The sequence below is a fragment of the Neofelis nebulosa genome, chromosome 2 (assembly GCF_028018385.1).
Source record: "Neofelis nebulosa isolate mNeoNeb1 chromosome 2, mNeoNeb1.pri, whole genome shotgun sequence".
In the NCBI taxonomy this organism is placed as follows: domain Eukaryota; kingdom Metazoa; phylum Chordata; class Mammalia; order Carnivora; family Felidae; genus Neofelis; species Neofelis nebulosa.
The window spans coordinates 191994398-192015244 of record NC_080783.1 but is presented as its reverse complement, the minus strand read 5'-3'; the positions used below and the strand labels follow the sequence as shown (position 1 = coordinate 192015244).

General features: G+C 42.4%; 1 protein-coding gene across 19 annotated transcripts in view; it reads left to right on the top strand.

Annotated features, from left to right (window-relative positions):
* MACF1 (microtubule actin crosslinking factor 1) overlaps positions 1-20847 on the top strand; it is a 335119-nt gene that overhangs the window by 111486 nt on the left and 202786 nt on the right. For 18 of the 19 annotated variants that reach the window (XM_058717965.1, XM_058717978.1, XM_058717958.1 and 15 more), the window contains exon 2: positions 15156-15217. In XM_058717965.1, the coding sequence (XP_058573948.1) occupies positions 15156-15217 (62 nt within the window). Of the gene's footprint in view, positions 1-376; positions 1098-15155; positions 15218-20847 lie in introns of those variants that run through there. The other variant, XM_058717961.1, reaches the window with a different exon arrangement.

Sequence of the window (20847 nt, the reverse complement as noted above, 5' to 3'; positions counted from 1 at the left end):
CATTCCGGTGTCTGGTACAATTAGCCAAGACTCAGAAAACAAGTTGGACAAACAAGCAAGCAGTCTTCCTCTGATGGATAAAGGGATCGCTGGCACCTCGGAGTTAAGTGTGCTGACTTGCAAAGACAGAGTGGGAGGGTCTGGGAAGAGGAAGGGGACTTTGGGATGACATTCCTGGCTGGATGAGAGGAAAGAATGGAGCAACAGGCAAACAGTGTTTTTGAAGTTGATGAAATCTGCCGGGCTAATCTACCTGAGAGGCTGGCTGCGGCTGGGCTACTCTGTAAAGTAGGTGGAATCATTGACGAGAGACTGTGACTCTTCCCTTTGCGCAGCTGTAAGTGTGGGGAAATGAAGCTCCCTTTAGAATCTGGGAATCTGTTGGCAGCGGACAGTGAAGGAATTCGCCGCGTTGTAGTCTGTCCCATTTTGGGACCTTCTCAGTTGGTTAACACTTCATAGGTTCTTCTGCCTGAGGAGAGGCCAGCCCTAGGAGCAGTTTGTTGGGCAATGGATGCACTGTTCCTGACTTGGCAGTAAGCCATTCTACCTTACCAGCTGTCCTGCAACTCTCTAAGATTCGCCAGGTCACAAGCTTCTGCTCTGCAAATGGAGGGTAACTCAAAGACCAGCCTCTTTCTATGTGCTCAGACTTACTCAGTGACTTGGCTGGACTTTTTCATATGAAGCTCCCACCTCTGTTTGCTGCTGTTGGTCTGAAAACTCTGAGCTGGTGCCACTTTTGAATAGGATGCTGTTTGCCTGAAGACCTGAACCCAGTTTTTGGAATTGCCCTAAGGAGGAGCTTCCTCTCTGACCTCAAGGGGAGGAGGAGGTCATTAGGAAGTGGTGGGTGGAGCCACGTCTCTACTTCTGCTGTCTCTCCCTGCTCATCGAATAGCCCTTTGGCTATCTGTCTCTATTCACCCTGAAGTCTTTTTTGAGGAGCTGCAGAGGGTGCACAAGCCACTGTCTGGAGGTTCTTTGGAACACCCTCCTTTTGGGTGGGGTCAGCAGACACGAGAGTGCCATGTGGCCTAGTTACCAAGATGAGCACGAGTTCAACGCCCACCTGGTTTGCCGCATGTGCTGTATGGGTACGTGAAGTTTGTTCTTTGTCTGGGCCTGTGGATCCCAAAGAGCCCTTGCTCTCATTGACTCACAGGAATATATGGGCTTTGAAATCTTGCAGGTGTTACAAACTTCGGGCTTGTTAAAATGTGCAGGGGAATAGACTGTGGTGCCCTACTTCCTGGGGAACTTCTTAAGCTTGTAGTCACTGGCAGTTAAGAGCCTGAGCTTTGGGTGTGGGACTTTTTTATAGAGACTGAATTCATGCTCATGCTTCTTTTCGCCTGTATCAGGAAACCACTTTTAAGTTATGTTACATAGTTCTGAAAGTCCAGGGTGTATTTTTAGCAGAAGTTGGTTACGGAGTCCACCTCTGAGCAGACTGGATGGTGGGGGGCGGGGGTGGGGGCGGGGTGGGGAGGAGTCATGGCCTGGATTTCCTCTTTGGGGCTGATTGCTAATTCTCCATACACTTAGTCTCTTCTGCCAGTGGCAAGGAGCTAGGAAGACTTGAAGACGGTCTGTGGACAGGACCTAAAGAAGAGTTGGAGGCTAGGAGGAGTGTTGTGTAGGCTGCACTTAGATCTCCTTTGATAAAAGACTAGGGTTCATTTAAATAATATTCTGTGACCTTGAGCAAATGGCCTAGCCTTTTTGGCCACAGGTTTCTTTTGGCTTCCAAACTACAGGGTGCTGGAGTGAGATATCAATTCATCACTTCTCAGTAAAATGAAAAAGATAAGGGGAAGGTAGTGTGCTTTTCATGAGCGAAACTCATTTAAAGAACTGTCCTTTACTTTGAAATTGCCCTTCCTACTTTTCTGATGTTAAAATGTCCTTTATTTTATGAATGAATTGTTCTTAGGTGGTAGTTTGGTTTTAGATAATGCCTACTTAACAAAAGAAAAGGTTAACAACTTTATGTTAGGTTTTCTGATTTATTTTGGAACATTTATTGGTTGGTGAAATCCAAGTTTGGGAACTCCTGGATTGATCATCGACTTTGATAATCAAACTTTTGATTTTATACTGTTGAGTCTCTAAAGCAGAACAAAATTGTGACCCAAATAGGTTTTCACTAAAATGGAAATCACTGGCTGTTTTATCAAAGGGAGATGACAGAAGAAATCTCAGAAGGGGTATAGCATAGCTAGGGTTCCGATTCTGTCTCCTGACGGGGAGGCCAGTATTGCTAGATATTTAAGTGCTTTCTGAGAAACAGAGGTGGTATTATAATAATGTTTGGGGCACATGGAGGGGCCGTTTTAGTCTGTTGTTGCCATGTAGTCTAGCCTTTTATCTTTCTGGTATCATTGAGATTTCCTCCCTGAGATCTAGAGGAAAGAGGCTCTGTATCTGAAAGTGCTTAGAGATAAAAGGGCCCCTTTTCTGTAATCAACAGAGAAGTATAAGGAAATCTAGAATCTTTATTGAAAGTTTGGAAGCAAAAACGTTATTCTCTCTCATCCTACCTCTTTTAATCCCATGGCTAATAGTTAAAAGAGGGATTTTGGCATCACCTGTTTACTTGGGGCTCTTGCTCTACCACCAAATAGCTATATGAGGTGGGAGAATTGCTTAACCTTTCTATGCCTTGGTTTCTTCATTTGTTAAAAGAGGATTTAGGGGCGCCTGGGTGGCGCAGTCGGTTAAGCGTCCGACTTCAGCCAGGTCACGATCTCACGGTCCGTGAGTTCGAGCCCCGCGTCAGGCTCTGGGCTGATGGCTCAGAGCCTGGAGCCTGTTTCAGATTCTGTGTCTCCCTCTCTGTCTGTCCCTCCCCCATTCATGCTCTGTCTCTCTCTGTCCCAAAAATAAATAAACGTTGAAAAAAAAAAATTAAAAAAAAATTTAAAAAAAAAAAAAAAGAGGATTTAAATAGACCCTAACTCAGAGTCATTATGAGGAATACATGATATTCCAGCATTTAGCCCTGTGTAAGCTCTGCAGGTGGTTTTGATATGGCTGGTTCCCAAACTAAGATCTGGGAAGCATTGATCTATCTAGTCCAAACTCCTCACATTATAGATGAAACTCAGGTTCAACGAGGGAAGATGAGTATTCAGTAAGTTAAGAATCATAGGCTAGAGGCCAGCAAATCCAAGTTATAGGCCTGATTCTGCCACTATGGCACTTTCTCCAAGTTCTTAAGTCTCACAGGACTGGGATTTCTTCATCTTTAAGATATTTTGAGGATTCTTAAACTTCTGATCTCTTTCTATCTGTGAAGTATTTAGTTTTTCTGAATGTGATAATCTAGTGAATTTTCAAGAAACTATCGAGCTTTTCTCCCTTTTCCCTTCTGCTTGTATGCCTCTCCCTCTATCTCTGTGGCTCATTTCTCTTGCCACATGCTTACTCCCAGATTATTTCTGTATCTAACTTCTGTCTTGTATTCTCTGATTCCCAATAGAGCAAGGAATTATTATTCATAAAGTTCCTGTTTGCCTGAGAAATAACATAAAACTTTAATTTTATTTTGAAGTTTCTAGAATTATCACTTCCTTAAACTCCCAAATCTCAATCTTCATTGAGACATAAGCCTGTACCAACCCTTGGTGATAGATTTCTGTCATGAATCCTATTATAGCTTTGGTTTGCACCTCCCTTCTTCCCGTTATTACACAGGACTATATTGTGTTGTCTCCTAATAATTTCATGATGGCAGTAGGTGTGGTGGTTAAAAGTCTGTGATAGACGTGAATTTGAATCTCCATTCTGCTACTTGCTAACTGTGTGACTTCTGGCAAATTATTAATAAGCCTCTTTGAGCCTCACTTTGAACTATAAAAATGAGGATAAATAATGCGTACTTGATAGAGTTGTGAGGAGTAAATCAAATACTAAATGAGACAGGCTTTGCACAGTGCCTGACACAGAGTACACACAATATCTAGGTCAGTCTTATCTCCCAAAGTTGACTTATATATGTCTGAGGATAGGAATCATTTATAATGCTGGTGCCGTTATACATTTTTGGTAAGCACAGTTTAATTGCTTGATCTCCAACTCATCTTTTCTCCATTCCTCTCCTCCCCTCCCCCTCCCATCCTCCCCTCCCCTCTCTTTTCCTCTCCTTTCTTCTCTTTCTCTCCCCTCCCTCCCTCTCTCTCCTTTTCTCCCTCCCTCTCTCTCCTTTTCTCCCTCCCTTCCTTTCTTATCCAAGCGTAGTTGACAGACAATGTTATGTTAGTTTGAGGCATATGATTCAATAAGTTTGTACCTTATGCTGTGCTCACCACAGTGTATCTACCCTCTGTCACCATACATTACTATTACAATATTTTTGACTATATTCCCTATGCTGTACCTTTTACCCCTGTGCCTTATTCATCCCATAGCTGGAAGCCTGTATCTCCCACTCCCCTTTACACATTTTGCCCACCCCCACACCCCACTCCCCTTTGGTGACCATCAGTTTGTCCTCTGTATTTGTGGATCTGTTTCTTCAGCCCATTTTCTTTGAGCTTACATTAAGTGGTTCAAAGTCTCCTGGATCCAGATGTGGCAAGAAGAATTTAGGAAAGCTGTAACTGTAGATGGGACATCTGAATGGAAATCCATGCTCCCTGCTGAAAAGCAGCCTTTTTTTCTTTTTTTTTTTTTTTTTTAGAGAGAGAGCACAGAAGGGCAGAGGGAGAGGGAGAGGGAGGGAGGGAGAGAACAGAGAGAGAGAGAAAATACCAAGCAGGCTTCATGGCCAGCACTGAGTGTGGAGCCTAATGTGGGGTTGGGGAGGGGGCCTCTTTTGGACAACCACGAGACCATGACCTAAGCTGAAAGCAAGAGTCCGATGTTTAACCCACTGGGCCACCCAGGAGCACCCCTCCACCCCCCGCCTTTTTTGAAAAGTAGCCTTTTAATTATCATTTGGGAATATTTCTTTAGTCTGACTTTGAAAATACCATCACTTGTAGATAGTAACCTTGGCGCATAGTGGGCTTTCAGTGTATATTTGTTAAATGAATGAGTATTCTTGAGTATCCATTGTTGTCTTAATTGTTTAAAGAAATTTAAAACATGGTTCTTGACTTCAAAGAGCTAAAGTTCAGATAAATAGGATTTACATATAGAGGTATCTAACAATAGGTTTTATATGCTTGGTGCCAAGTAAATTGAATAAACATAGGCACCTCGAGGCATCTAGAGGTGGCTGGCATAGCCAAAAAGGTATAAAGGAAGAAGTGGGATTTCAGTTGCGTCTTATAAGGAGGCTCTAACTTAGATGATCCAAAAAGAGTGGAGGGCGGGGGCAGATATTCCAGTAGGGGCAGATGGTGAACAAAGACAAGAATGTGCAAAGTGTGTTTGGAAACAATGATATCAGAATGGTTGTAGTGAGGTCTTGTAGGGGAGAGCCTAAAGAAAAAGTTGGAAGAATAGATTGTAAATTTCTTCAGGTCAGAGGCTACGTCTTTGTCTCCTCCAACCACCTAACATATAGTGAATAAAAACTAGACTCAAATATCAAAGGGTTGTAGCAGACTATGGAGTAGAGGGCCTGGACTTAGTCTTCTGGGAGCCACTAAAAGATTTTGAGTAGAGGGATAATATGGGCAAAGTGGTGATTTAGGAAGATTTGTTGAGAGAGGCTGTGTGCTGTACTTGCCACAGCCTCACTGGCAAACAGTTAGCTTCAAATCTGTATCCTCAATTTTGACTGCTCTTCTGAACTCTAGACCTAGGGTTCCAACTGTCAGCAAGAAGGTCCTGCTAACACTTCATTATTTTTCTTCTCCTTTACCCAACCTGTGCACAACCAATCTGTGCCTCCTGTTTTCCTAATCTCAAGACACTACTCCTCCCAGTTGCTAGAAACATTATTTGACCAACATTTGTTGACTAGAAACATTGGAATTGTTTTGAACCCTCCCTTTCCTTACCATATCTAGTTACTGTTTAAGGGCTATTGTTTCTGCCTCTATTTTATCTTGCAGATCTTGACTGCCCTCCTTTAATCCCTGCTGCCTCTGCCCTAATTCATGCTCTTAGATTTCTTTCTTGGTTTGTCATGGTAGACATCTAGCTTGTTCTTGTACCTCTTAGTTGTCTGTCTGCTGCAGTCTGGCCTTCAGTTCAATGCCAGATTAATTCTTCAACAACACCCTCTTGTTCAGAAAATCTCAGTGTTACCATTTTATTTGCTGAATTAAGTACATACTCCTTCAGTTTTCTGGAGTGATTTAACCTCAGATGACCTTGCTAGCTTCCTTTCTCATTATGTTGCTAATTGTAGGCTATGCATAGCTATACTATTCCCTGAAACATATCCTCTGTACTTATACATCTCCCAATCACTGCTCCTGCTTTTTCTTCCGTTTGGCATTCTTTTTTTTTTTTTTTTTTTAATTTTTTTTTTTAACGTTTATTTATTTTTGAGACAGAGAGAGACAGAGCATGAACGGGGGAGGGGCAGAGAGAGAGGGAGACACAGAATCTGAAACAGGCTCCAGGCTCTGAGCTGTCAGCACAGAGCCTGACGCGGGGCTCGAACTCACAGACCATGAGATCATGACCTGAGCCGAAGTCGGACGCTTAACCGACCGAGCCACCCAGGTGCCCCCCCCGTTTGGCATTCTTTAACTCCTTTTTGGGCTGCCCAAATCCTAATTGTTATCCAAGGTTTAGTTCAAGTATCATGCCTTCCATGACTCTCCTCCTGTCCCTCTATCAGAATTAGCCAACTCTGTGATTATCAGCATCATGTTGTGTAGCTTGTATATGGTGTGTTATTTGCTTGATAATATTGTTAATTATTTACATATTGGTCTTTGCACTAGGTTGTAAACTTCGTGAGGTCAAGGCACAGGCCTTTTCTGACTATCTACTTCCCTTCTCTGTCAGCTCAGGTATCTCAGTTTGACATTTCCAGGTAGTTGGTGCTTCTTGGGCTTCTCGAACCATTTGTGATTTTTCTGTGGCCCCCTAGGGAAACAAGCAAAAGCTATTCTCTTATTTGCTTTTTTAATGATTTATAATGCACTGGGACTATGTTATAGGCTACGTTGGATTAGAACACAGAGCTTTGCACCGCAAATGCAGGCTTTAATTCCAATTTTAGGCCTATTGTCAAATTGTTTCTGGCAGAGTAGGACAGATAGACGTGTAAACAGTGATATCTTGTACCAAGCACAAGAGGAAGATCACCTCAACTAGTGTGTATAAGGTATAGGAAAAGCTCCTGGAGGAAGTGATGGTTGAGTTGAATACAGAACAATAAGTAATCAGAGAAAAGGGAACTATATTCCAAGCAGAGGGAACAGTAAATACAGGGGAAGATTACATTCGGCAAGAATGTTCAGGAAAGCTGAAAGAATTTTTATGAAACAGGAGAGAGGAATGAGTGGCAGGCAGCACATCATAATGGGTCTTAGATGCTGAGATAAAAAGTTTAAATATTATCCTGAATGGAGGCATCAGGCTTTGGAATCCAGTGGAGCTGAGTTCAGATTTGACTTCATTATCTACCTTGTGATCTCCGAAAAATTACTTACCCTCTCTAGGCTTTATTTTTCCAGTAAAATAATATTTAATTTTCAGGGTTGTTGAGCATTAGAAGCAATATATGTAAGGTGTGTAGCACATAAGCAGGTGTTCAATAAATGTTAACTGTTAATATTATTAGGAGGATACAGAGTCGTTGAAGGATTTTAAGTCAGACAGTAAGAAGATTAGTTTTGCCAGAAAGATGGCTGGCAGCATTGAGAAGGATAGTGTCTTAATTTGGGCTGCCATAATAAAACCACACACATGGTAGCTTACACAACACACCTTGATTTCTCACAGTTCTGGAGGCTGGAAGTCCAAGATCAAGGCAACTGCAAATGTGTTGTCTGGTGAGAGCCCTCTTGCTGGTTCATAGACTGGTGTCTTCTCACTGTACCCTCACATGGCAGAGAGAGAACTGTCTGGGGTCCTTTTATATAGAACCACCTTTTTATAAGGCTCCACCCTCTTGATCTAATCATGTTCCGAAGGCCTCACCTCCTGATACTATCACAGTGGGGGGTTAGGATTTCAACATATAAGTTTAGGGGAGGAGATACAAACATTCAGTCCTCAACACATGGATTATAGTAGGGAAACCTGTTAGAAACAGAGAGAAAAGAAAAGTTCAGTTTTAGACAAATTGAATTTGAGATGAGCATGAAATAAATGTTTAGGAGGCAATTAGGCATATGGGAGTGGTATTTAGGATGAAAGCGTGAGCTTAAGATATGGATTTGAAAATTATCAGTTATGATTGAAAACATAGGAGTAGATGAAGTCATTCTGGGAGAATGGAGAGAACAGCTCTTCGTAACTTTTTTTAAAAGCTGTGTTTTTGGGGGGGCACCTGGGTGGCTCAGTTGGTTAATAAGCATCTGACTTCAGCTCAGGTCATGATCTCGCGGTTTGTGAGTTTGAGCCCCTGTCATGCTCTTTGCTGACAGCTCAGAGCCTGGACCCTCCTTCGGATTCTCACTCTCTCTCTGCCCCTTCCTCACTTTCGTGCTCTCTCTCTCTCTCTCTCTCTCTCTCAAAAATAAACATTAAAAAAAATAAAAACAAGTAAAAGCTATGTTTTTCCCCTTCCACCATGCACATAACACCCACCTGTATCTTAAGAATACAGAATGAAGGAAAGAGGGTGAAGGATGAGTAAACATATAAAGAGTGAGCAGAAGAGAAGGAATAACCCAAAGAGGAAGAGGAACACTAGGGTAGAATGGAGTCTGAGATTCATGAGGGAGAGTGGGTTTAAAAGCTGAAGGAATGATCAGCAGTGTCATTTGAATTGACAGGAAGGTGATTGTGGAGAAAGCAGTTTCAGTGAATTTGTGGGGCTGGAGGCCACACAGGTCACATGGGGGACTAGGAGGAGAGGAAGTGGAGACAGCATTGTCATCATACTTGTTCAGGAAGCCAAGGGGAAAGGAAAGAGAGAAGTTAAAGATATACAAGCTACGGGATAATTGTTGGATTAAGGTTCCTGAGGGAAGAGAAGAGATGGGATCCAGATTTTAGGTGGAAGGACTTGCCTAAGTTACAGGAAGGACATCTCTGCCAGTGAAACAAAAAGAAAGAAAATTAGGGTATATTGGTAGCTCAGTGGACTGTAATGCTCTTAATAAAAGTTGGAAACAAGTATTAAATCCTTCTAATTAAGTAATCCCTGCATGATTAATTGGTGCCTCAATATGTACAATCTTAGAATTTCCCAGTGGGCAGTTGGGTTCTTTGTTGTCAGTTCATAGCCTTTGGTGGGACCAAGTTTATAAGAAGCATCAAAAATATGGCCTTTTCTTTGATTGACTTGGGTACCTTTGAAAATTGTACCTTTTCTGGGCCTGGAATTAAATTAGGGATTTGTGTGTAGGAAGCCAAACCTAAAACTTATTTTAAAAGTTTCAAAGTTTGAGCTGTTTGGAGCATTTTGAAGGTATAATAGTTAAAGTTGCTCTTTGGCTTCCCTAATGAATTTCCTTGCTAAAAATATTAATGATCTTAAACCCCAGGTACTGCAGTATCCTCGTCTTAATGCTTAAATCGGAAAGAACTTGCATGTAATTGATGGGTCTGCAACACAGGATCCTAAAAAAGAATCCTCCAGCTTTGGGGCACTGTTGTTCCATAAAACCCTTTTCTGAGGAGCTTCTGGCTCAGCTCTAAAGCAGGCTAGCTGGTCTTGAAAAGGGTAATCACGTTGCCCTTAGTAATTATGTTCAGAGTAAGTACTCAGACCTCTCACTCCTGAATTGAAAGTCAGTTTTCTAGCTATTAGAAACATGACCGATATGAGAACATTAGGTCTACCTAGCGCATTATTATCCTGTAAGGACTTGGTAGGTGAATAGAATAGCTTATTGATATAGTAAGATGGAATGAACAGTCTCCATCATGCCTGTTGCATCTTTAGGTCTAAAATAAAGGAGGCAGTGGACTAAAGAGAAATCCTATGAATTCCGTCTCTTTAAAATGTTGATTAGTTTAGGGGCACCTGGCTGGCTCAGTCGGCTGGGTGTCTGACTCTTGATCTTGGCTCGAGTCTTGCTCTCAGGGTGGTGAGTTCAAGCCCCATGTTGGGCTCTGTGCTGGGCATGAAATCCATTAAAAAAAAAAATAAAGTTGATCAGTTTTTTATTTTTTTTTATTTTTAAAACATTTATTTTATTTTTGAGACAGAGAGAGACAAAGCATGAACAGGGGAGGGTCAGAGAGAGAGGGAGACACAGAATCTGAAACAGGCTCCAGGCTCCGAGCTGTCAGCACAGAGCCCGACGTGGGGCTCGAACTCACAGACCGCAAGATCATGACCTGAGCTAAAGTCGGCCGCTTTACCGACTGAGCCACCCAGGTGCCCCAAGTTGATCAGTTTAAAAGGACATTTGTTAACTTTTCCAACTATGTATTAACCTGTCACAGCAAACGCATACAGCTTTTATGATAAAAGAAATTCTGAAAAGAAAAATAAGAAGGAAAACTTGTGTCTCCAAGGTGAGAATTTTGTAAAATTAGAAACAGGCCACTCTTGGTTAAGAAGGTATTAAGTGTAGTGAAGCAGAATGGGTTTGGTAGTGGTGAAAATGTAGGGGGTGGGGCAGAACTTTCAGTTGGCTTTTTGTTTTCTCATCATGGCTGCATGTTTCAGCACACAGGTGACACTTACTGCGCTGTTGGCTTTTTTACCTGTTGGACTGTTTTCTTGTAGGTAACTTGGCTGTGATTTCATTCTGTGTGTTTTGTCAGCCAGTCTTCTAATCATATATTGGCCAGTCAAGAAAGTTTTTTTTAAAAAAAAAATTTTTTTTAACGTTTATTTATTTTTGAGACAGAGAGAGAGACAGAGCATGAACGGGGGAGGGTCAGAGAGAGAGAGAGACACAGAATCTGAAACAGGCTCCAGGCTCTGAGCTGTCAGCACAGAGCCCGATGCGGGGCTCGAACTCACTGACCGTGAGATCATGACCCGAGCCGAAGTCGGCCGCTCAACCGACTGAGCCACCCAGGCGCCCCAAGAAAGTTTTTGTTTTAGGTCATATCCTGCAGACCTTTAGCTGTTAGCAGCTTTGGGAGGTACAAAAAGTAAAGCATGGTCTCCTTCCTTAAGGAGTTAATGATCTCATGGGTGATGTGAGAGTAAGCATATTAAAAGCCAGGACTTTATATATAAGTGCTGACTGAGTGATTAGCATAGTAAGAACCATAAAAATTTGTAGGACAAAGAGACTGTTGAGCCTGGAGTTGTCAAGAAAGGCTGCCAGAGTAGTTTTCTCAAGCATACATCTGATCATGTCATCTCCTATTTAAAATCTTTCAAAGCTTCCTCTTACTATCTCTACCAATTTCTTAGTGGTAAAGTTTGAACTCCTTTGCTTGCAAGAACGGTCATGATTTGACCCATGCCATCCTATCTAGTTTTAAATCTCTCTACTACCTAATACACATCCTTTCTTTCAACCATCCTTGATTCTGTGCTCTTCTCTGAACATAAGCTCCCAGTTGTCTCCGTGAATTTGCATTACGTGAAACTTCGTGTAGTAGCTTTGTACCTTCCTTTTAATTCCTGGCTAACTTCTACTCATCTTTTAAGGTTTAGGTAGAGTCATTCATCTGGAAACTTTCACTAACTGCTCATGTTTCCCTCTCCTGTTCAGGTAGCTTAACCATTTCTCTTGTGTTCTTGAGCACTCTGTGCTTAGCTCTGTTATAGCATGTATCAAACTGTATTGCAGTTATTTCTCTTTTCTGCTAGACTTTTTCTCCTCTCCTCTCCTCTCCTCTCCTCTCCTCTCCTCTCCTCTCCTCTCCTCTCCTCTCCTCTTCTCTTCTCTTCTCTTCTCTCTTCTTTTCTTAGTAGGTTCCATGCCCATTGTGGGGCTTGAACTCAGGACCCTGAGATTAGGAGTTGCCTCCACCAACTGAGACAGCCAGGTGCCCTGTCATCTCTTTTAAAGAATAGGGACTGTGACTTTGGTATCTATTGTCAGAGTCAAACACAGGCTCTTCTAGGGAGCTAGGTCCTTAATAAAGACGTATTCAAAGAAGAAATGAGTAAATGAATAAACTAAATTTTAAGGAATAAATAGCATTTGGAGAGGTAGAGAGGGAGAGATTAGCATGTCATGAAGAGAAAATAGTATGAGCAAAGTGTCAGTGATTTAGATGAGACTACAGTTGTAAGTGGATTCTTTTGTGTTTGTTTTTGTGTCAAGTTTTTATTTAAATTCTAGTTAGTTAACATATAGTGTAATATTGGCTTCAGGAGTAGAATTTAGTGATTCATCACTTACATATAACACCCGGTGCTCATCCCAACAAGTGCCCCCCTTAATACCCATCACCTATTTAGCTCACCCCCCACCCACTTCTCTCCAGCAACCCTCAGCTTGTTCTCTATAGTTGAGAGTCTCATGGTTTGCCTCTCTTTCTGTCTCTCTCCCTTTTTTTCTCTTCCCCTATGTTCATCTGTTTTGTTTCTTAAATTCCACATATGATTGAAATCGTATGGTATTTGTCTTTCTCTGACTGACTTATTTCATTTAGCATAATACACTCTAGCTCCACCCACATCATTGCAAATGGCAAAATTTCATTCTTTTTGATGGCTCAGTAATATTCCATCTTGTGTGTGTGTGTGTGTGTGTGTGTGTGTGTGTGGTGTGTGTGTGTATGTGTGTATGCCACATCTCTATGCATTCATAATTCAATGCACTCAGGCTCTTTCCATAATTTGGCTATTGTTGATAATGCTGCCATAAACATTGGGGTGATGTGCCCCTTCGAATCAGTATTTTTGTACCCTTTGTGTAAATCCCTGGTAGTGCAATTGCTGGGTTGTAGGATAGTTCTGTTTTTAACTTTTTGAGTTATAAGTGGATTCTGATTCAGTCTGCAGATGACACAGGTTTGGAAAGGATAATGAAGATGTTAGATAACTGAATCAGCATCTAAAAAGATCAAAATACATTGGAATTACAGTGGTCAAATCTAATAAAGATCTTGGCTTTGAATATTTACAGGACTCTATTAAGTGAAAGCCTACACTTAAAAAAAAAAATTCTAGGGGCGCCTGGGTGGCTCAGTCGGTTAGGTGTCCAACTTCAGCTCAGGTCGCGATCTCGCGGTCTGTGAGTTCGAGCCCCACGTCGGGCTCTGGGCTGATGGCTCAGAGCCTGGAGCCTGCTTCCGATTCTGTGTCTCCCTCTCTCTCTGCCCCTCCCCCATTCATGCTCTGTCTCTCTCTGTCTCAAAAAAAATTAAAAAAAAAAAAGTTAAAAAAAAATTCTAACAGTTCCAAATGAGAGCCAATAGGTAGAGTTTATAGTGAAGCAAATGATGACATTTTATAGAACTATTAAATCAATATGTATTGCCTTAGGAGGTAGTAAATTCTCTATTAAATCTTAAATATCAGGAATATTATAGAAGTATGCAGGATCTGGGCATACCTTTCAACCCCGAATAGATGATTCTTCGTTGCTGAAGGGAATCATGTTTCAGCAGGGAATGACACTAGATAACTAATTCTAACTCCTAAGTTCTGTGGTATATAGTAGGAAGAAATCAGTGTTCTTGCAAGGCAGGAAAGGATTCAAAGCTGAAAAGAAGGATGTGAAGTTCAGACCAGAGACAGGGATGAGGTAGCCTTACCGAATGGCTATAAACTTAGAAATGTGAGCAGGTAGTACATTCACCTAGAAGTAGAGAGAGAGTGTTGGCATTATTTGGAATGGTGCCTATGTGACCCTTACTAGGTAGTCAGTTAGAAAGGAAGAACCAGGCAGCGGGGAGGGAAAACCTCACTGATGTTTGTGTGGATTGCTAGTGAACCAGAGTTCTATAATTCTGCCACTTTCTCCTCTGGAATGCTGACTGACTTGGAGCAAAAAATGGAAGAGTTGAGCAATGTGGTAATTCAGGTTTGCAGATTGTCACGGTGAATTTAGTGGTAGAAGGTTAGGCAGATGACAGTTCCTGGGGTATTAATGATGGCAGCTTTGAATTGCTTAACTGTGTTGTCTAGCATAGACTGGAATAATCTTAGATGCTCTTAAAGGGAATGGAGTGATGAAGGTTAGGAATGATTAGAGGTACAGAAGGTTGATAAAGATGACTGTTAAGTAGGTATGTTTGGAGCAGAAATGAGGCCCAGGAATGGCAGCATGATGGCTGGATATGCACAGGAGATCAAGTAATTTGAGGATGCCAGAGGGTGCCTGTGAAGATAATCAGTGTGAACTAAGTTGTTGCGGAGGTTAAGGTAGATTTACCATGTGGAGGGGGACAGGTGGCAGGGAGTGGTCCATGACAGCAAGGATGATTTGAATAAGGTAGTATGGGGATGGCATAGGCTTCAAATAGAAGAAAAAGAGTAAGGCTGATGGATCAGTGGGGTGGAAGCACCCTGGGGAATTGGCGGGTGTGGTAGAAAGGGGGTCCCTCTGCAGGACCAGGGCTCTGGAACAGTGATTGCCAAGTATTGGCAGTCATGTATTTGTTAAAGAGATGCACAAAATGGAGAATGAAGGAGAATTTGCCTACAAAGAAGTGGCTCTGTAAGACTTAGGAGAAGGAAGGGGTGGGGGAGATGTGCAGTGTGGGTAAACTGAGCAGCTTTCTGACTTTGCCTGATTGGTAAAGGCTGGTGAGGAAAGTAGGACAGGAGAGGGTGGGAGCAGAGCATTGGCCAGGCAGATCAGTTTGCAGAGAGGGAGATGTAACCACTGCCAATACAAGGGTCCCAAATGCCAAGGCCACTCCACCTCTTCTGCAGGTGGTGTTCACAGCTTTGGCTTTATGGAGGTTGTTTTGGGGGAAGCAGAGAATCACTCACTCCCCAGAGGATTATGATGTTAAAGAGACTTCGCCACAATATGGTTTCTGAGGCATATAGGATTCTGTCTCATCTGTAAAGCGGCAACATGGTCAGGACAGGGGAGGAAGTCCAGAGAGGCCAAATCTTCCCAACAACAAGACACTTCTCATGGGTCTATGGAAACTATCTTCACAGTCCACGGAGAAGCTGGGGTGTGGACGAAGCAGGGTATGGGAACTTGTCCGGGCAGCACTAAGCCAGTGCCTTCTCTGTGTTTCCTTTACAGATGAACGGGACCGTGTTCAGAAGAAGACATTCACCAAATGGGTCAATAAGCACCTGATGAAGGTAGGACTCCTTCACAGATGTTGCACTGGCACCTCTGGCTGCTCTTCAGCTGGATTTATCAGTCTTGTCTCTTGGATAGTTCAGATTGCTTGTCATGTGCTCAATGTAGATACACATGTGACTTTTTAAAAATAACTAACATAGTCATAACAGTGTGGAAACTTGTACTGATCGGTTTCTTGGAGACGACAGTAATAAATGCCATTACCTCAGAAGGTTGAGGGTTGAGGTTGCCGGGGGGTGATTCCTAGATTCAAAGAACACTTTGTTCCTAGCTTTATAAATTATCTTCTAAGCTCCCTTCTTTATTTTTTTTCTAGATTTGACCACTGTGTAAGGATGGGGAAGAGGGGCTTTTATTCTCTAAGTGTACAAATCATAAATGTTTAGTTTAAGCAATTTTTACATGTGTATATACATTATAACCACCATGCAGTTTAAGATGCGGAGTACTTCCAGAATTGCTGGCGGGGGGGTTGGTGGGGAGGGACAGATTTTATTATTTTTAAATAGAGGAGAAACCTAGGCAGAGGCCTGTTATAATTTTTTTTTTTTTAACGTTTATTTTTGAGACAGAGAGAGACAGAGCATGAACGGGGGAGGGGCAGAGAGAGAGGGAGACACAGAATCGGAAGCAGGCTCCAGGCTCTGAGCCATCAGCCCAGAGCCCGACGCGGGGCTCGAACTCACGGACCACGAGATTGTGACCTGAGCTGAAGTTGGACGCTTAACCGACTGAGCCACCCAGGCACCCCAAGCAGAGGCCTGTTAAAAGCCCACCTCAGGGAGCGCCTGGATGGCTCACTTGGTTGAGTGTCTGACTTCAGCTCAGGTCATGATCTCATAGTTTGTGAGTTCGAGCCCCACATCGGGCTTGCTGCTGTCATTGTAGAGCCTGCTTCAGATCCTCTGTCACCGCTTCTCTCTGTCCCTCCCCTGCTCACACTCTCGCTCTCAAAAGAAATAAAAACATTAAAAACACACACACACACACCTCAGACTAAGCAGTGTGACTAATATGGCAGTCAGTATTTGAAAACAAAAGTTTTGAATATTGTATAATAATTACTCAAATAATTCAGAAAATTTTGAGTTCTATTGATTACTGCTCTGGGAAAGGTCACCAGTGACTTCTTAATTGCTGTATCCAGTAGCCTGGTTTTGTCTTTCTCTTATTTGATTTCTCTACAGCATCTGATACTGTTGACTAATTTATTATTCCTTAAAACCCTCTTTTATGTTGGTTTCTCCTACACTGCTTTTTCCTGAATTACCTCTTTCCTCTATGAATGCCTTTTTCATGCCTCTCTGACTGGTCTTTCTTTCTCACTTCTCCATGTTGCTGGTCCCTAGGGTCCTAACCTTACCCATTTTCTAGTTTTGTTCTCTGTACTCGTCTTTGGCAGTCTCTTGTGTTAGTCACAGGGATCACTGGTGGCGCGGAATGCAAGGAAGCACAGGAAGAAAAAGAATACAAGGTGATCTCATAGAATCTGGTGTCTGGAGGCAGCTAGGCTTTACGAAAAACTAAACATTATCAGGCAGCTACTCTCTTTTTATGAGGCCTTGTGTTCTTTCACTTTTATTTCTTTCTGTATGCCTCCTGTGTCTCTGCATTTCTCCCATTGCTTGTGTGTAAGCTGTGGTGGTTGTCTCTCAAATGGTGATATAAACCCTTGTGGCTGCAGGATTCTGAAGACAACAGAAAATCTGATCGGCTGGGGTTTCTTTTTCCTCCATGGGTCAGGTGTCCATCTATAGCTCAGTAATCTGTAGCTAGGGAGATGGTTACATAAATTAAACGTACCTCCTTAGGGCCACTTGTTTAATGGGAATTGCAGGTGAGGGTAGTTTTCAGACTATAAAGTATGGATAAGGACATAATGAGGGGCACCTGGGTGGCTCAGTCTGTTAAGCGTCTGACTCTTGATTTCAGCTCAAGTCATGATCTCTTGGTTCTCTCTGAGATTAAGCCCCACGTGTGGCTCTATGCTAATAGCACAGAGCCTACTCGGCATTCTCTCTCTGCCACTTATGTGTGCACACGCACTCTCTCTCTCAAAAAAAAAAAAAAAGGACATAATAATAGAGCCATTTCCTGTATTCTTTCCTAAGCCAAAGACCGTGTACTAGACACGTTCATCTGGATGTCACTCAGACATATCTTATATTCAACAAATCCCAAATTGCTAAATATTTTCACTCACGTACCTAGCTGTCCAAATTAGGAACATAGAATCGTACTATTTTCAGCCTGCCATTCATCCCCTTGTCACCAGCTCCAGTCACTCACTTCCAACTCAGAAAATGCTTGCATCTGACTTTTCCTCTCTATCTCCATGACTTCTGTTCTAGTCTAGGGCCTCTTCAGCTTGCCTTGACCACTGTAATAGTTCCCAATATTGCTTTCTGTAGTAACAATGTTAAGGAAAATAGTTTACTGAGTGCTTCCTGTAAAGCGGACATTCTGTACTAAGTCCCTTACATGCATTATCTCATTTAATCCTCACTGACGATTGCTGTAGACTCTAGTAATTTTCCCATTTTATCAATGAGGAAAATGAGGTTTAGGGAGGTTAACTTGTTCAAGGTCACACCACTAGAAAGAGGCAGAACTGAAATTTTAGAATTCAGGCAGCCTAAAGTCTAGAACTTGTGCTGTTAACATCAGTAATGGCCCCGGCTTCTGCCTACCTTTCCAGCCTCAGAGTGTTGAATTTCCCTCCTACCTCAGGCTCTTGCTGAACCATGTGCCATGCTATTTTATGACTCTGTATCTTTGCTCATGCTGCTTTCTCTGCTTGGAGCCTTCTCCAGCTCTGTTTTGCCTGCATAATACCGATTTAACACCTCCTCAATAAATATTTTCCGGAATCTCCCATATGGAATTGACTACCCTTTTCTTTGTGCCCTCACTGTATTCCTTACATACTTCTGTTACAGTATTTATATACATTCCATATTTTCTGTTTGATTGTAACTTGAAGGCAGATCTTATGTCTTATTTTGTTAGTGTCAGAAGAAAGAAGAAAGGAAGAGACACATGGAGAGAAAATTGCTATTCCCCTCTAATTCCTTCAGTGTGTACCATTTGCCCTCAGTTTGGTGACACAGAACTCTGTCATGATGCAGAACCCTTCCCAAGCTGGTTCCAAGCTGCCCAGCTTCATTTGCAGGCATTCTTGCCTGTGTGGCCTGTGCTTGGTCACATGACACAACTCAGTGCTCCCTAAACACTGTGTTCTTTCACACCTCTTTGCTTATTCATTTCTCTCTGCCGGGAATGCACATCCCAGTGTCCTCTGCCTGGCCATCACCCACTTACCCTTTAAGGCCCAGCTCCAATATCACCTTCCTGAGAATCTGACCTCCAGTCCTTAGACTAAATTAATTGCCACTCTCTGTTCCACACCACTTTGAAGTGATGCCTCGTGTGCTCACTCATTGGTCTCCTCCGTCGGTGCACTCACTGAGGGCTAGGGTTTGTATTGTACTACTTTGTCTACTATGTACTGCACCACAGATGTGAGAAGTACCCAGTATTTGTTGCCCTGAGTAAATAATATTCTAATAGTGCTTTATAGCTTATAAAGCACATTCTTATCTGGCTTGATTCTTACAATGACTGAAGGAAGTAAAGGTTTTTAATCCTCTCGATGCTCACAACTAAGGAAAGTGAGAGTCAGAATGATAAAGTGACTTTCCCAAGATCATACAGCTGGTGGAAGGATGGAGCTAGGGATCACTCACAAGTCTCATGATGAAAATTACTTGTTCTTTCTACCAAATATGCCCCCAATTTATTTTTTCATGCCTCATCTCTAACAATCAGAAGAACTGAATTTATCCTGACTCAGGCTTGTCCCTTAAACTTTGTACTTTGAATACAAATACACTGGCTCGCTGCTGTTGCTGGTTGGACCTCTGCCTCTGCTGTGTGATGACAGGAGGCCCAGGGAGGGAGAAACCAGATGAATACAGCGGAGCATTGTTAGAAATTGGAAGCTGGCCAGAACTTTACTTCAGTCCCCGGCTATTTTTCATCTCTTCTCAGACACCCAGCCAAGGGCATTTCTCATCTAGGGATATTTCAGAGGGAGTTACTGCGTAATCAGAATCACTGCTCCATGCTGGCATCCTTTGAACTTTGGTCTGAGAATTACAGATCGAGATTTGCTTTTTGTAGTTCAGGCATCCCTTGCTGTGCTCCCCAAGTACACCCAGATTAACGTGGCCATTGGCAAGTAGATAGATATAAGATCAAAGCAACCAAGCCTCCTAAGTTCTGGATTTAGTTGACCTAGGATCCCTTGGATCCCCAGCTATCTCTGTGGGAAACAGTTTGTTGTGGAATAAGCAAATTAATTCTTCTTTCTTAGTTGAGAACACTGTTGGTCCAATCTTAAAAGAGATTTGCTAAGGCTGTTAGCATCTTAATATATAAGTAACCTAATTTAGAATGCAAGCCTACAAACCCAAGAGTTCTGAGCATATACTAGAACCATCAAAAGGAAAAATCTAGAGTTTTGTTATTTAAAAAAAAATTTTTTTTCAAGTAGACTCCTCACCCAACGTAGGGCTCGAACTCATGACCTCGAGATGAAGAGTTGCATGCTCTACTGGCCAAGCCAGCCAGGCACCCCCAAATATCCAAAGTTTTAAATGAGCGCGGGTCTTTCACAGGTAAAAAGTCTGGGACAATTATAATCTGTTTTTTAGCATTAGCTTTTAGGCTTTTCCTCAAGGATAAATTTGGCCATGGAATCAATATGGAATTCCCCTTACAGTTTAGAAATCTGAGTTCAGGGGCACCTGGGTGGCTTGGTTGGTTAAGCATCCAACTTCAGCTCAGGTCACAAGCTCCCGGTTCGTGTGTTCGAGCCCCACATCAGGCTCTGTGCTGAGAGCTCAGAGCCCAGAGCCTACTTCAAGTTCTGTCTCCCTTGCTCTCTGCCCCTCCCCTACTTGTGCTGTGTCTCTCACTGTCTCTCAAAATTGAATAAATGTTAAAAAAAAAAAAAAAAAAGAAATCTATGAATTCAGGGGCGCCTGGGTGGCTCAGTTGGTTGAGCATCTGACTTTGGTTCAGGTCATGATCTCACGGTTCATGGGTTCAAGCTCCGTGTTGGGTTCTGTGCTGACAGCTTGCTCAGAGCCTGGAGCCTGCTTTGGATTCTGTGTCTTGCTCTCTCTGGCCCTCCCCCGCTCACTCTGTGTCTCACTGTCTCTCTCAAAAATAAAATAAAAACATTAAAAAAAAAAGTTACTAGGTTCACTTTTACATACCCTGTACCTTTTATAAGTGTAGATGAGAATAAATAATAAATTCTTCTCTTTAAAACTTTCTTCTCTGACCTGTTTATCATTCTTCAACATAGTTTGGGTCAAGGAAATTGAGCTGCTTGTGTTTCTTTTAAGTCTTAGAGGAAAGGTTTTTTTGATCAGAGTTTCTGCAAGTGTCAAAGAATACCACATGACAATCCTTGGTTCTCTTTGGGAAAGGAAGAGGTCCTCTTAATATGTCCTTTCTACCCTTCAAGCATCATGGAAGCCTTGTGAAGGGAAAGAGCACTGAACTTGGAGTTGGGAGACAGTGATGGACACTTCCCATATCAGTGATCTTATACAGG